The sequence below is a fragment of the Necator americanus genome, chromosome III, assembly GCF_031761385.1.
Source record: "Necator americanus strain Aroian chromosome III, whole genome shotgun sequence".
Classification (NCBI taxonomy): domain Eukaryota; kingdom Metazoa; phylum Nematoda; class Chromadorea; order Rhabditida; family Ancylostomatidae; genus Necator; species Necator americanus.
The window spans coordinates 26,603,514-26,619,558 of NC_087373.1; the positions used below are offsets into that span (position 1 = coordinate 26,603,514).

The 16,045-nt window shown below is 43.1% G+C and overlaps 4 protein-coding genes across 5 annotated transcripts; 1 reads left to right on the plus strand and 3 right to left on the minus strand.

The window, feature by feature from the left end:
- Positions 1-200: 200 nt before the first annotated feature.
- Positions 201-10,548, minus strand: RB195_011025 (uncharacterized protein; the record flags this gene model as incomplete). The annotated part of the gene is made up of 4 exons (XM_064192273.1): positions 201-252; positions 321-435; positions 5,700-5,769; positions 10,456-10,548. The coding sequence occupies 4 exons, from the start codon at positions 10,546-10,548 to the stop codon at positions 201-203; spliced, it is 330 nt and encodes a 109-aa protein (XP_064049856.1).
- RB195_011026 (uncharacterized protein) lies at positions 3,624-4,800 on the minus strand (the record flags this gene model as incomplete). Its single annotated transcript, XM_064192274.1, has 3 exons — positions 3,624-3,749; positions 3,845-3,950; positions 4,709-4,800. The coding sequence occupies 3 exons, from the start codon at positions 4,798-4,800 to the stop codon at positions 3,624-3,626; spliced, it is 324 nt and encodes a 107-aa protein (XP_064049857.1).
- Positions 5,756-11,722, minus strand: RB195_011027 (uncharacterized protein; the record flags this gene model as incomplete). The annotated part of the gene is made up of 6 exons (XM_064192275.1): positions 5,756-5,769; positions 5,837-5,868; positions 5,953-5,958; positions 6,730-6,846; positions 7,403-7,514; positions 11,512-11,722. The coding sequence occupies 6 exons, from the start codon at positions 11,720-11,722 to the stop codon at positions 5,756-5,758; spliced, it is 492 nt and encodes a 163-aa protein (XP_064049858.1).
- Positions 11,723-12,487: 765 nt separating this feature from the next.
- On the plus strand, positions 12,488-13,086 carry RB195_011028 (uncharacterized protein; the record flags this gene model as incomplete). 2 transcript variants are annotated; one of them, XM_064192277.1, is made up of 2 exons in its annotated part: positions 12,488-12,746; positions 12,920-13,086. In XM_064192277.1, 2 exons carry the CDS (start codon positions 12,488-12,490, stop codon positions 13,084-13,086), a joined length of 426 nt encoding a protein of 141 aa, XP_064049859.1. The 2 variants fall into 2 exon arrangements, with proteins under 2 accessions (XP_064049859.1, XP_064049860.1); XM_064192276.1 differs by lacking the exon at positions 12,920-13,086 and having other exon boundaries at positions 12,488-12,751.
- Between the last annotated feature and the right edge of the window lie 2,959 nt (positions 13,087-16,045).

Below are 16,045 nucleotides of genomic sequence, written 5' to 3' on the forward strand. Positions count from 1 at the left end.
CATTCGTGTTGTTATTTTGCATAGGTACTGTGTGTATTCATGGTCGCTGTACAGAAATATTGAGTTTTTCTTAACAACAAAGTTGTGGGCACTATCTTCTTTGAATTTTATTTATGTTTTTTTTCAAGAGCAAAGATCTTATCTATAAGCATACAATTGTTATTGTTGCCTAAGAATCTAACTATAAAACTATTTACCAACTATTGTTGAGCCAGAAATTGCATTGCATTAGTATTAGTAACATTGTATTGCCTAAAAAGCGTCGTCCATTTTCTTAAACATTAAGTCTTTTCAAATTGTCAAATTAAGAGGACACTGACTGATTGTTTGGTTGCACAACTATCGACAACTGTAGCCTATCCATTGTGCAGGTCAGCGATGCCTCTGGTCCAGAACTCTGGCGGTTACGAGGCGAAGAAATCGATGATGGCTGTTCTAAAGTCGTCATAGTTGACGAAGGTTTTTTTCTCTACTAGGATGTACTTTAGGGTAAAGAGGTGAAAGTCGAATGGTCTGAGATCAGTTGAACAAGGAGGAGTCGTTTCACATCCGGACTTCACTTACTTTCGTTTATTTTTTATGTGATATACGCTCTCGCATTATCACAGGAGAGCTCTACACTGAAGCGTTTCGGGCGTTTTTCCTCTATCGCGTCAGCAAATTTTTAAGCGAAGATGAGAACTACGATTAAACTGCCAGTTGATAGCACGATCACATCTCTACCGAGTAGCCCAGAAATTTGTCTGGTATGATCTTCATTTTAGGAGATCCAGCCCCAAATCGTTTGACCGCATCTTTCTTACGTGCGCGAGTGATGTTAGTTGTTGTCGCGTTCAAATTGGTACCCTGAAGCCATTTATATTAACGAAGTCGCAGTTTATCCACAATATTACCTGCTACGTTGTAACTTTCTATATACTCCATGAATAAAAGCCTTACGGAACTTCTAGAATTTCCTCACAAACACTCTGCGCCCTTCACTTCACTGAAAATATGATATTTGGGAAATTTGGTTAAGAGATTACAAATAACGTAATAAATTGTCATCCTCATACATAACTAATTGTGCGAGCCAAGTCGTACTTTCGCATCCATTGTGATCACTGTGAAACAATATAAATGAACAGATCGTGATACAAGAAGTCTAGTATCCATACAGAAAATCTTCTATCGTGCTAATAATTCCATTCTTTGCCGCGCTAAAGTAAAGATTTCTCCGAAAAATCGGTCAAGGATTCAGTCAGTGAGATTCAGTTTATATAATATTTCTTCAAAAACTCCAGAATACAGGAAAAGGGAGAGAAAATAACGCATTCTACGACCTTTTCTAAGTCCGTTCCGGAATTGTGCTTTTGAATTTGTTTTCGTCATGGTGGAATTAAGCCGATTGTTTCAACTGTGTCGATAGCGTCTTCAAATTTTCCAAAGTCTTCCTAAAGATGGAAAAAGGCCGTTTGCTGGTAGTGTTGTGCCTGCTCCAAGGGGTAGGCATCGGTGAGCAAGACTCGGAGTAGACTGCCCGGATCCGGAGGGGCTCGCGCTGGGCTAGCCACCCCCTTGAGGTCTATCTCCCCCAAACCCTGCGTGCTCGCTCTCGGAGCACTTTGACCTTATTTTTATTGCTTCAACATGCCCCTAACTAGTGAAGTTTCACGTTTTGAATGTGAGTAGGTAGAATTCTTTTGTAATAATACTAAATAATAAAGAAGCCACCATCGATGAAATCTTTCCTTTTACAGCATTTAAAACGAGCTTCGGACTTACAGTTTATGAAGAAAGTAATGGATTGTAAATCTGGCCCATGTACCCATGAAATGATAACTAGTAAACAAAGAATGGGGATAAAGGACAAAGTCACTCAATATCAATCCAATTGGGATGCGCCAATGAAAAAAAAAAACTGAGGTAGTGGTTTTCGTGGTTCAGTGGCTATGTGTTTGAATAGTGTGATTGCTCCATGGGCTTTATGATGTGCGAATTCGGCTCTGTGGCAAGTGGGAAACGTCTGGGCTGACCGCTACTCCAAACTTGGATGATTAAACCGATGATGATATCGCGACCACAGTAGCCAAGGTGTGTAGTAGTCAGTAGTCACTTCCTTCCACTTCCCTTCCCCTCCCCCCTTTCTCCAATTTCATCGCGAGCCAATAGAGGAGTTCAGCGCTAATAATCACAAACAAGCGCTAGACCAAGCTTGTAGTAATAGTTTCAAGAAAAAAAAAACGATCAAAACAGTGTGCATCAAATTAGAGAGGGAATCCAGTGAGAGCTTTTCGCGCAGGTTTTTCCCCTCAGATATCTCCAAATCTTGAAGAATATTCATTTTTTGGGAGCGGTTAAGGGAAAATATCATAATTTGATGGGTCCTCAAAGCTAAATTGCGACAAAAACCAGTACAACGAGAAATATTCTACAGCTGCATAAGTGCAACGTTATATTTGCGGCTAAAAAACGAAGTACGACGAACGACAGAGACGGCAACGACCCCGAATCGTCACTACATTAATACAGTATTGCTATGAGCACACATTTAAAATCTCCGCTCCACATCAACTTATCTATTCGTGATTTTCGTTACATCATCATATCATTGATCATACTTGCTCAACTACACTTGAATCAGTTGGGGCAATAAAACTTGCTTATACATCGAGTCATTCCGTCACAAATCTTGAACTGGTTCGCAAAGCCGACAAGTAGGAGTGCTACGACTCACCCACGAAACTTAGTATCTCTAACTACTGCGTACTTCTTACACGCCTTCGGCATACTGGCAGCAAAACTGGTTAGGAGCGCTAAGTGCGGTGGGTGCAAGTAATGAAGAAGCGTATCTTAACAACGCGTCTTACTTTGAAGTCCTAATTGGTCCCAAAAGAAATGAGTTCAACACTTCGGTAGTTCGTGCTCATAAATCGCAATTATACATTGCTCCTGCTCACATTCCCCTTATAGTCCTCTTCACCATAGGCGCACGCCTCTGTTCAGCCTCAATCACCGTTCGCAAAAAAACCAAGATTCCAAATCGTCTACTATGTAGTTTCTTGAACCTGTTGACTTCTTTTCTACGTAGCGCTGTTTTCCTAACGGTATATGTGGAGATACTGCTCGCAACAGCGCTGAACAGATTTGCTACCAATTTCTTAAAGTATGGGAATGGGGGAAGAGGGCGGCAAGTTTACACAAAACCTTCGTTATCATGTTCAGCGTATACCAAAACTCTACTTTGGTCGCATTTCAATAAACTGAGGCAGAATACGGATCAAAAAGACGATATTTAAAAAAAGCAAATAAATTTTTAAGATAAAATTCAAAAATAAATAAAAATAAATACGCCGAAAAGTTTCGTGTTCTTATTGGGTCACTCACTCACTTTCAAACTAAGCTAGTCTAGCTCTTCTGCGTAACGCATACCGTGTTGCATGAGATATTGAGTTCTCCGCAGCCGGTGTTTTTCAGGAAGCATTGCATCATCTTCGTGGTGCGCGTCTTGCCGAACGGCTTTGCGAACCAGTTCAGGATAAACGGGAATGTCGGCTACTGCATATCACCTCTATGAAGACCGTTCCGCTCAGCCACAAGCAATCGAATTCAACGAAAGCAGACGGGTCGATAACGCAGAACGCTCACGCAACGCGAAGCACGTCGTACAACGCCACCAATTCCAACGATACGTGGTAGATCACAAAGAAGTTAACGAGATCTGAGGTCCCATCGCGTACTGCGTTATTTTCCTTCGAGTACACTTCAACCTAAATCACCGCCGCCACCGCTCACCATCACGTATCACTCGCACGCTCAGAAACGCCGACACACCACAACAGAGACAGAACCACCCGCTACTCACCCAGCACTCTTCGTTTTTACCACCTCGGCTTGGTATCGTAGCCTTCTGAAGTTCGGTGCGTATCGGCGTCTCGCTAGGTTCTCGATCTGCCGGAGGAAGCACGGAGCTGTACATCATTTTATAGATGCACTACTTTCTTGCGATATTAGAGCGTACTATATATGACATGAGTGCGGTGAAAAAATTCACGACAGACCCACACACGAGAATTTAACTTCGCATAGTACCCTGTATAGTAGTTGTACTCTGCCAATTGCCAACATCCGTTCGTATTCCAAGTAAATTCGCTTCATCTTTGTTATGTGTGACCGGGCAACACAGTACGGCTCCTCCGGTTGGAGCCGTTGATCGCAATAATCGTTGCACCACGTGGACGTAGGCATTGGAAACGTGCACATGCATATGCTGATACAAACCTTTTGTGGTAACACTCAACGGTAGGATTGCAGATTCTTCTCCTCCGACTTCAACTTACTCAGGATGTGTTGTGTGCGATGCGTAGCATGATTCACTTCTTGCAAACCATCTTGACCCTTATCTAAGCAAGCAACCGACCTTGACTATGCAACGATACATAGGCGCGACTGGAGTTGCAACTCGCTTATCGGAGCCTATATCCATTCCGAGGAAGTCGTAGAAGGTTGCTAACTCCTCCACGAAGCCTTTTTTGTGTCGCGGTCGACACGCCAGTTCGTTTCGGTACGTTGATGAAGCGAAGGAGAATGGCGGACGAGTAAATTGCGTCAACCTTGCTGATCTTTTAGCCAAGTCTGAGACACCACAAACCTCCAAATATGCATCCACTAGTCGTGCAGGCATGTATGTGTTGTGTGTGATTGACCATGTTCGCAACGCGTCTCTTACCTTTTTCTCGACCTCATGGCGACCAGCATGAAACGGCAGGCGTAGGAGGCGTAGTTCTGAGTATTGGTCAACGATGGATCGTTGGCGTCCATCTCATCTTTCGCTCATAACAACTAAAAGTGTGCGCGTGCGTGTACGCGCGCTAAAGCTAAAATGTTTTGAATCGTCCGCAACTAGCCACTGCTTCTCCGATGTAAAAACGGAATAGTTGAAGTGTATTGTTCTAGTTTCACCTTCCTCCATAGCTTCAAATTCCTATCCATATTGCGCATCCATCCTCAAAAAAATATTCGGGAAGACTTTGAACACTGAACGATTTGAGACAAGCACAGGCCAGAACCACAAACAATGTGAAGAGCCTACGTATGGTGAACCTTATTGATCCTTGCAATTTTTCCTAATCTTGTAGTGCTGTTCGGTGTAATTGTGGTCGTATTCGTCCCATTGATGCGAAAACATCAAATCCAGTTTTCGCAGTCCCGTAAACAAGTGATGCGTTCTTTTCTCATCGTTCTGGTTTTAGTGTTGCTGTTGCTAAAAGTACTGAAACGGACTCACCAAGATATGCGGAGTCACGCGAAGTTCAGTTGGTGTGGTGCAGTAGCTGTAGCAATTATAGCAATACACAGCACGCAGCGATTACAAGACAGACGGTGAGCAGCGGCTGTGGCTGCTGTTACTGCTTCCCAACGCCCATCACCATCAGTTTCAAAGGCGGCAAAAGCGGTACTTACCGTAAAATCGTCGCTGTCCTTCACTAATTCCTAATGTGCAGTCGTTAAATGCTGATGAAGCCGGAATTTATCGTGCTTGGCACAAACCACACAGAAGTAGATCCCGTGAGACCTCGTATTCGGAAATAGCATATGTGCAACATTTGCGGTATCGAATCGCTTTCCTTCTCCCTCCCTTCAGGTAGTTTCATAGCAATTTCATAGCACAATTTCTTCTATTAGGAACATAAAAGGAATAAAAGGAAGAAAAGGAATACCTGATTCTGAATATGAGGAGTACCCTGCGTAGAATTTCTGCATAGATCCGTAGAGTTCAGTTAAAGCACGCTGGAATAAATGAATGCGTCACACTGCGGAAAAAAATTGCGAAATTGGCAGAACATTGATTGCTCACAGCGGTGACTCATGCCATCAGCCATGCTGGTCCTGAAATGAGGGGTTCTGGAAATCTGGTTCCATTCAGAAAACACAGATTGTAATTGTAAACGTTTATTAACTCCTATTTCTCACCTATACCTTCAAAACCGACGTTTAATTTCAATAAAAAAGGGGAGTACTGTGGTTGGGGGTTGTGCGAGAGATTTTGCAACGGATTTCGCAACGGATTTCGCAACGGTTACGAAATCATGAGTGCGGCCTACAAGATGACTCATAATTCGCAAAAATGCTAGAGAACATCGCAGTATAACAACAAAAATAGTATTCCTCGATACTATAGAAAAAACAAAGAGTATAGTACAGTATACAGTAACAGCAATGAACGAATATCAACGTTATGCAAGCAAACTGGTTGGATTCCTTAATGTAATGTGGAAGCGTAGTTTATGCAGCTATTCGTACTCCTAGGAACAATTATTTGTATAACGAAAGTGTATTAAAACCAACCAACTGTGTGATTAGTACATTTATATGTAACGCTGAAATGCTAAGCAGAATATCCCACTCGTCAGCAAACTGTTTCAATAGAAAATCAGCGGCTAGAACATTACCTAACTTTTACAGCTAAAGATTGGAGAAGCCGTATGAAAGGATGAGAAGAAGAAAGAGCATGAACATAAAATTTGGCTGTTTCGCACTTGCAACCTCTGACACTCATGAAATAACTTTACTAAGGGGCGTATCAGTGTGGTTATCTGACTTCTTATAAGCGAGCTGCGTTCGTTGCACTATGCAAGACCTCAGACGTTGCAGTAGTTGCTGCATCGAATAAGAAACAGGAAGTCTGTCCAGGTCGGTGAGTGGTTTGTGAATTAAAGCGAAACAGTCGATAAAATCGGTAACTGCCACGAGGCTTCATCTACGCGGTTCGAATAATCGCGATCAGCAACATCTGTCGTTCGTTCTGTTCGCTGCGGTTTTGCACGAAGTTTCCACAATACAATAGCATCGGACTCCTGAGGAAGCCTGCAAAATTTCATACTCACAACAATTGCGACTGCAAAGTAATGAAAGTCTTCGTAAAAATCCTATATTAAGAAAATTCCTAAAGTTCAAAAAAAATTAAAATAAAAAAAAATAAAAAAAATAAAAAACAGAAAACCAGAAATTTCGCTCAAACTTTGGCATGCATGTTTTGCATGCCAAAGACAATATTCCTTACTGACCGTAACTTTCAAGTCTTTCTTAGTTTACAGGGCTGATGCATCGATAAATTGCTGTCCTAAACCCGCGAAACACCGCGAAAGAAAAATATTCTGGCGCTTTCACGAAGACACAAACACTATCTAAACCATTCCCACTTTCCTGATTCAGAATTCAATCCTCTATCCAACAAACATGATTTCGTGCAAAACTGTGCGAGTCCGAAAACGTCAGGTTGTAATAGGGAGTAATTAAACCTTTATTTCAATAACTAATAACGCGTGTAACAACGATAACGTGGATAACAACCACTACGACGTATACGTGCGAGTAACGATAGCAAAAAAGAAACTTGATGTACTAAACTTGATATACATACTTGAGCGCGAAGCCGGTACTTATGAGAAAGTAATGTAAAGAGTCGGAAGCTTGTGCAAGAGCACGAATTCTCAAGGATAAGAAAGACGAAAACGGATTTGGGCATACTGGTCCTCAACGATGTATATGAACCTTCGATCCATCATATCATGGGAAATCGTGATGGGATCGAATCGGAAATCGAATGGTCGGGCCTTTAGCGACAGGGCGCGCTTGCTGCAGATGATGATCGATCGGGTTTCCGCGATAGTGGTGCTCTTTCATTCATAATCAGGTGCTGAAGCCACATTGCGTTAAACTGCAGTTTTTTTGACTCAAGTCAGTGTCAATCGCCAAAAATACGTAACAGGAGTGAAGCGAGAGAAATCACAAAAATAGACTTCGGGGAACGCCGTCTCTTCCCTTCGGTATTCCATAAGAACCAATAATTAACAATAGGAGATGTTACTTGTTTATTCTAGAGAAAACCAGCGTAAAAATTCCGAGTGTTCGGGAGCATTACATGGATCCTCATTTGCCTCATGCACTGAAAATGGCGGACATATCACCAACACATTTATCCGTCTGTGAAATGAAAATTCGCATTTACGAAATGCGAAGACAATTTTAATGAACTGAAAAAAAACGTGAAGGTAAGTTAATAACAACGCCTTTCAGGGAGGGGGATTCTCTAACAAGTGATGAGGAGGAGATTACAACAACACCAAGAATTCACGGACCTCTATCTTTGTCAGGGTAAGTGTAATGAACTTTCGCAAGAAAATTGGGACAAAATAAATTCCTACGAACTAAAATAATAAGTAGTAAAATTCACATTCAATTCAAGAAAATTCAATGCCCAAAACTTCACCGCATAAAAAACCAAAGAAAACAGCACTATGTAGAGTCAAAATCGGCGGTGAGGTCCTGTAACAGAATGAGCGAGAATGACCCTCGGCAAGTAAGCACTTGATAATTCGCAGAAAACTGAAACAGTGGAGTAAACCACTCGAAAGCGCCGTTAAAGAGTCACGTTATGATTTCCCGCATATTTTCAAAAAAAATCTCAACACAGTCAATGGACTATCCAATGCACCTACTCATTGAAGTTGGCGAGAGATATTCGTCACGATTCTTGGTTTTCCGCGCATTTCGAAACACCTTCAAGAAACAACCAACACCTTATCGAGTGATCCTTTCAATTGCAGTTAGCGAGAGATAGTCACCACGATTCTTGCAGGAATGATTCCAATTTTTATTTCTACTGATCTTCATGAAAAATAAATAAATATTAATTCCGTGTAGATTCCTTAACGTCTGCCAACTAATGATAGGTCATTTGCCTGTAGTGTTAATTTCATGTACTTTACTTCGTAGCAAATTTGATACCTGAACTACTAGCTGTATGTAGCAATATGTAAAGTATCCCGAAACGAGATCGATTGGCGTGACGCGTGGAAGTGTAGCAGGTACCAACAAATACGCTTATGGCTACCGACGCAAATATCCGAGTGGCGACCGTCGAAGCTTCGAGAATCTTGCCAGAGCAGGATGTCGCGATCGGCAGGCAGCGTCCTTTATTTGGCTCTCGCCAGGTCTCGTCAGTCAGCCTTCCACTTCTCCACTTTGACTTTTGTTGTATGTTTTGCTTTTTTTCCTGTATTCGTACATCATCAGAACCTTTGGTTATCTTATGTACGTTTAATCCGTTACACCTTTAATACCTTTTTTCGTGGTTGGGCTTCGGTTCGTCCACCCCTCTGATTAACGGCGCTCGTAGTCGGGCGGTTGTCGATGTTTATCTAGTTGTGCTAATTTCTTTGGAAATGTCCGCTTGTGGTAATCAAGCCTCTCGGTTTTCTGTTTTCTTCGACCACATGCTAGTTGATAGGCGCTACTGCAAGGATTCAAACCACCGAATCACCACCGTAGTTATGGGTAGTTGGAGAGGAAGTGAGCGCTTCTATTCAGAAGCGTCACCCTGTTATAGTATTGCACGCTCACGTGCCAGTTGCTATTATTCTTCCTCACTCACTCTACTGGATGCGCATGGTTGGCTTCGGCACAGTCCGGTTTCCCTACTTTGTTGTCGCTTCGTTGCCGTCGGTTCAGTTACCCAAGTTCGAAATGCCTATTCGTGTAAACGCTCTCCGCAACCGTTTACGAGGTGTTCTGCAAGATCGGACCGATACTCATGCTGTATTGTATTTCGGCGCTGAAGAAAGCCGTTCTTACGGTGCATCGTAATCAAAAAGGTTGCTGAGGTACGGTTCAACAGGATTTTATTCTGACTGCGCTATACGGGGCCCCCCCCCCTTTTTTTTTTTTTTTTTTTTTTTTTTTTTTTTTAAGTTTTTTTTTTTTTTAAAAATTTTTTTTTGGGGGGGGGGGTTTTTTTTTTTTTTTTTTTTTTTCCCCCCACAAGTTTGTCATTTTTCCCCCCCCGGGGGGGGGAAGGGGTGGGGGGGGGAAGGGGGGGTTTAAACCCCCCGATCGGTGGGGGGGGGAGGGGGCCTCTAACCGCTACACCACACCCGCCCCGCTATACGCCCATCATTTGGATCTGATCACCGGCAATGTCTACTTATCCGCCTATTTTTGACTGATAAACGGCGGCGTACACGTTTATTGTTGAACGACTCACTAGGTTCTATTCCTCTGCGTGCACTATTCACTAGTCTCGGTATAGAAGGCGCTCTACGCAGAAAACGTAAACGTGTTGCAGTAACTTTAGTAACAGAAGATCGACAGAGGCAAACAGACCAGAGCATCGACGCTGCACAGAACACAGTTGACAGAGTCGACAGTTTAGTAAACTGTTTACAAAGCAGGATGGAGAGCGTTAAGGTGCAAGCCTCGTCCTGAAGGAGACGCAACTGTTACTGATGCCAAATCGCTTTATCGCTTCCAGTTGCGCTCCATACGCCAACTGCATGTCGACTCCTCGAAGCAGACGATATGCCGCGGTTTCAGCGTCGGTGTACTCACCAAGACCCCCACATCTTCACCACTCCCCCTTCTGCGAGGTTGGCTTATGTTCCCCGTACACCTTAACCTCGTGTCGGTATGACTCACATTACTCAGTTTCACATTTTCGTTGCTTACGCTACGGGCCTTAATTCCAATATGATGCTTAGCCTTCGCGGAGCTCAGTACTCTGTCAGACATACACAAAGAATGTCGCTACTACCGTTTGGCTGGTTGATGTGGCTGATTGCTCCTTTGTGGATGCCATGTGCACCTATCTTCTGTGCTGAGTCCAACGCCCTCCCAGATATGGAAGAAAAGCTCGCTGTTTCATTACTTGGCTTTCTTGTTGCTGCAGTGGGACATATCACCTTACCTAAGTCCACTCTGCCTCTCTGCCAAACTTAGATAAAGGATCGCTCGTTTTGTCACTATTACTTCACTGCTTCGCCGTTTTCCCCTGCTGCCGTGTCCATCTATCACCTTTACTGGTTCCATTTTTGCTCCGGAGGTGGACAACAAAATGCTTGTTTCGTTACTATTGTTCTATTAGTCGGTCTTACTTATTGCGGTTATGTGGAGTATTACGCTTAATCTCAAGTGGTGGATAACAACCTGTTCGTTTCTACTGTTTAATTATTCCACAGCAATTGCTGCTGCCTTACTTCTTTTATGACGTTTGGCCTCTACAGTGTCTTTCTCTCTTCCAGAGATGAACGAGAGTCCCTTTGTTTGCTAGGTATTGATTTTCAAATTTTATTTATTTCCTATTGATTGTATTTGAACTTTTGAACTTCTTTGAACGCAGGCTCTGTGCTCGACATGCTACTCCTAATGGCGCTTGTTCATCGACGAACCTGGCGCAAGAAGCTGACGATGACCAGCTTGAAGATCGCGAACAACACTACTTCCTGTGTTTTCTGTTCGTCACGTTCACATAAGACGCAGTACACTCAGGTATTTGCGTCGAGAATCATGAGGGTCTTTGATCGAGCGTTTTTGGTGCCGACTAGCTGCACTTCAACACATCACCCCAATCGTTCGCATTCAGTGATCCCCCCGCCAGCGAAAAAAGAAGAGATAAAATGGAAACAACAGAAGAAAAGGAAACGAGTCTGGTTTTTTTTTATGACCAAAGCATCTCCTCCTCGAATCCTCGCAAACCTCTTAACGTAGTCACACATCCTAGAACAACGAGCCGGTTGTCGATTACTTGGCTCTTTTCGGGAGGCGCGCAGATCATCACACTATGTCCCACTTTCTTGCAGTGGTAGCACGTTACGTTGAGTTCACGGCTACATCTGGAATCGTCACGCCAAATTTTTAACACATGCGGCAACGTCCATGGTGGTTTGATAACCATATCAACACCCATCACCTTGGTCTTGAAACGGCGAAGGCCTTTGACGATATTGACCTACAGTTCTCCAGGTTGTTGCAAGATCGGAAGAGTGCGACTGTAGTTCTTGTGTTTTCAGTGCTGTACAAATTTACGATCCTCCATCCCAAACTAGTGAAATTCTAAGGAAATGTGACTCTAGTTACGTAAATGGGAATGGGAGCACATCGAACTGTGAACTATGTGTGTAGGCTGAAATGTTTCCATGATTGTGAGAAAAATGTAGACTCTAGATGGATCGGTATATTCGCTGATCTTTAGGGTATCATTCGCGTCATCGATTTCTGAGGGGATCAGGAGGTCTTGGTAGAGTTGACCAGTTCCACCTCGCGCATGTGCGTTTGGTTTTGTTTGAAAGACGTTCCCTGTTTCAAGACTGAGCCGATGGTTGTTGATAAGCTTATTACTCGTATTCGTCTTCCTCGTTCTTGTCCTTTTTTGTTCACCGAACACAATGGCGTACAGAAGTTGCAGGACGCGACAGTCAACAAGCTGAAGATCGACTTTGTCTTGTTGAAGGCTATCTGCCTTCCCTGTTTTCTGTGTTTTCCTCTGTTTTGCACTATGAGGGCGTTATCTCTAAAAGCATGGACTCATATGGTGGCGCAACCGCAGATGACGGAACAGCACTACTGATCAACAACGAGCAAGTGGAACTCGCAAATATTAGGTCGACATGCTGAGTAGTCTTAAGAGCATCCTGAAGGACGTACGAGACGAACACTGAGGGTTGGGCAGTGGATGAACCCTTCTGTGAACGAGTCCATAGGACAACCGACGAGTGCGACCGAAATCGCACTGGGCAGTGGGATAGAAGAAGCTACGAATACGGCCTCGAAAGACATCGAGGAACCCGACGAAGTGGTTGCTAAGCAAGCATCCATGGAGAATACAATCGTACAGGCACACATCTTCGAGGAGATGGAGGATCTTAAAGCCACTCTTCGAGATCAACTGACTGAGAGAGAGTCCCCAGCCGTCATTGACGCGACTCATGCGCGTTAGGCGCAGCAGCTCCAAGGTCAGCAGTTGGCATCAGAGGAGTGCAGATGCTCCGATGCTGAGGAGGTTCGTGGTTTAACAGCAAGGTAACACTGAATACGTGAACAGCCGGGACTGGTTGTCCCTTCAGCCAACGATGAACACCCTGAAGACCTCCCGATGGCGGTTGAGAAGAAGAAGCCAACGAGGAAGAAGTGCCGAAACAAACACCAGTTGCACCAGTCCCACCACAGGAACCCGATAGATGCTCAGGCGACGACATGGCTGTGATGAAACGTGCCACAGAGGAGAAGGTGATGGAATTATTACGCACGGACCTCAACGTGCACGCCAGGTGAAACGCGGCTTGCGAATAATGACAGAACTGCAGTCGAAAGAACGTCGCCCGCCTAAACGCTTCGACGAGGGAGATATCCACCTTAGAGATGAGGCAGGGATCACTCAAGTGTAACGTTTTTGAAACTCATTACTCGGATGCAGGCACTGTATACAGAGACGTCAAGAGATGCAATTAAATCTTGCAGAACAGTGCACACTGGCGAATGTGTCTACAATGGTGGTGTTACGATTCGAAACGATGCCGCGAGTTTCTTGCAGCTACTAATACAACAAAGTGGGACATAGTGTGATGATTTGCGCGAGCCCGAAAAAGAGCCAAGTGATCGACACCCGGCATGCTATTCTAGGATGTGACTACGACGCTAAGAGTCCTGCGCGGGTAAGTGCTCGAGGAGGAGATGCTTCCGTCGTAAGAGGCCAGCGTTCCACGCGTTTCTTTTTTTCTGTTGCTTATATTTCAACTTTTTTTTTGCTAGCGGGGGCATCAATGAATTGGCCTAGTGCATGGAAGTACAGCAGGTCGCTAACAAAAGCGTTCGGCTACGACAGGTCCAAGACCCTCATTGGTCTCGACGCAAATATATGCGTTGACTCCGTCTTATGTGAACGTGACGAACACACGAAATGGTGGTGCTCCATCAGCAAGACTAGCAGAACGCTGAGAGACTTGCCCAGCAGAGGATTTGAGAAGTAGACGCTTTGGTCGTAAGATACAAGGAGGGAATTAAGTGGGCCCTTGTTCATTTTCATGATATACACCCCAAACTCTAACAGTTCTCTACCCTACGTCAATTTCGATACGTTGCCTTTGAAATGGCCTTCTTCAAAGGAGCTGTATTCGTAGTGCATCGTGAGGTTCATTCTGGTATACTACGATTAGAAGTTGTACTGTTCCAAATGTACATACAAATGCTAATAGTATACTTATCCTGTCCAATTCTTCCGTCTAGATGTTTTCCACAAAAGTTGCATAGTTTTACCAGAAGGCACATTATTGTACCCTCTGATTACATTAACATGTTTTACCAATAGATAATCTTCTTTCTGAATTGACCGGAACGAATTGGATAAGCAGGTCACAGCAACCACAATTTCGTTTCACTGTTAATTGTAGGTATGAATAAATATTTCTCTTCTCTTTTCATTATGTAGTAAGATCGTGTCGGCGCGTGATGTGAGTTGGAGGACTGCGATAATCTAGCGGAACCATATAGCTTCCTATCCTTCCGATTTTTTACTAGTTTTAGCTATTTCTATACAGTCAGCTCCTTTCCAAAGACATTACAGCCACTACCACTCTGCGCCGACTCTGCTGCGGTTAGATTTTTTCATTTACCTTTTTTTGAATGAAGCGTTAGAAACCAGTTTTGATACCTTAATAAAAGTTTAGATAATTTTATAAAAGGATGGATTCTGGAGATAATTATGCAGGCTTTATAACCCAAGGGATGCGCGTCGGACTTTGAATCTAATCATTGCATGTTCGAAAACTGCATATTTTCCAGTGCTTTTGAGTGAAAGATTAAGAGCTAGATTCGCTCTATCCTCAGAGTCTGAAACAATCAAAGTTTTTGAGGAGATCGATTCAAGGAAGAAACCTAGAAAAAATAAAAAAAGTGTTCAGTTTTCACAGTATCGTTGTACTAAATGAATGTTGTGCTAAATGAATGTTGTGCTAAATGAATGCTCTATGTTGTTATAATAGTTGGGTCAAAGCGCTTCATATAGTTCAAAGCGATATCAAGTAGGGTGCATTTGCGTAAGCGGTCTGTTAGCTTTAAGCTTACGCTCACGCAATTGCACCGTGCTTCAGGTCGTTTTCACCCTACTATACTTTACAATATTTCGCAGCGCTTACCTCCTTGTTTTAATTTAATTGCAGCCGGCGAGCGATGAATGTTGGGTAAGTTCCTTTCATGTGACGAACAAAAAAGAAATATAAATACAATTCTCATACGTATGTCTCATACATATGGGGAGGTTTCTCACCCTACAACGAAATCTTTCTTCTTCTATAATGAACCATAACTTTTGTAACTGCCCTTTTCGTGAACACAATGCTTTGGTTATTTTATAATATATATAACTATATGCGGCACTACTCTCACCTCCTAATAACATTATGTATTGTAGGGTCAAAACGACATGAAGCACGTACGGAATTGCGTACGCGGTCTCTCTCGAGGCGTTTCGGTAGTGGCTAGGACCGTGGTGAAACCTCTGTTGGCACCACTCATCGCAGCAGTCTGCAACGGTCGCACCTTGGTTCCAACTGCAGCCTCCACCGCGCCGTTTCGAGCGCGTACGCTAATGCACCGCAACTACGCTCGTGATTCGTGTCTATAGACACATTTTCAAGCTTGGATCTGGATCTATATAATATATATATATATTAAAACATATATATATATATATATATATATATGATCTGGATCTATATATATATATATATATATGTATATATATATATATATATATATATATATATATATATCATACATGCATTCTCGAACGGGCGGTCGGAAATAAATGAGATCTCCTCAACAGCATATTCATGTAAAAACTATGAAAAGGTTCCTGAGGGAACCATAGAGTGTACATGGGTGGCACCTTCTAAAATGTCTCGTGGGAATTAAAGCGGTTCCCACGCCATTTTTAGATCGGTTGGGTGAGATTGAACGGACCATCCTCGTCAATCACGGAGATATCAGCATTGTCAGTTCCGTGATACGCTTCCTTTAAAATGGTTGCCTGAGTGAACTAATCTGTGCTTTACTCCCAGTAGATAATGGGAAAAAGGCAAACCCATCCCAATTGTCTCCAGTAAACGTATATTTAGGCAAAAATTTCAACTGTTGTTCAATGCTTCCGATTCTCATCTCAAAACTGACGTGCACTGAGAACCAGACATGACGATTTGCTTTTTACTGCCTCTTTCGCTCTTGTTTTCTTCTGTGT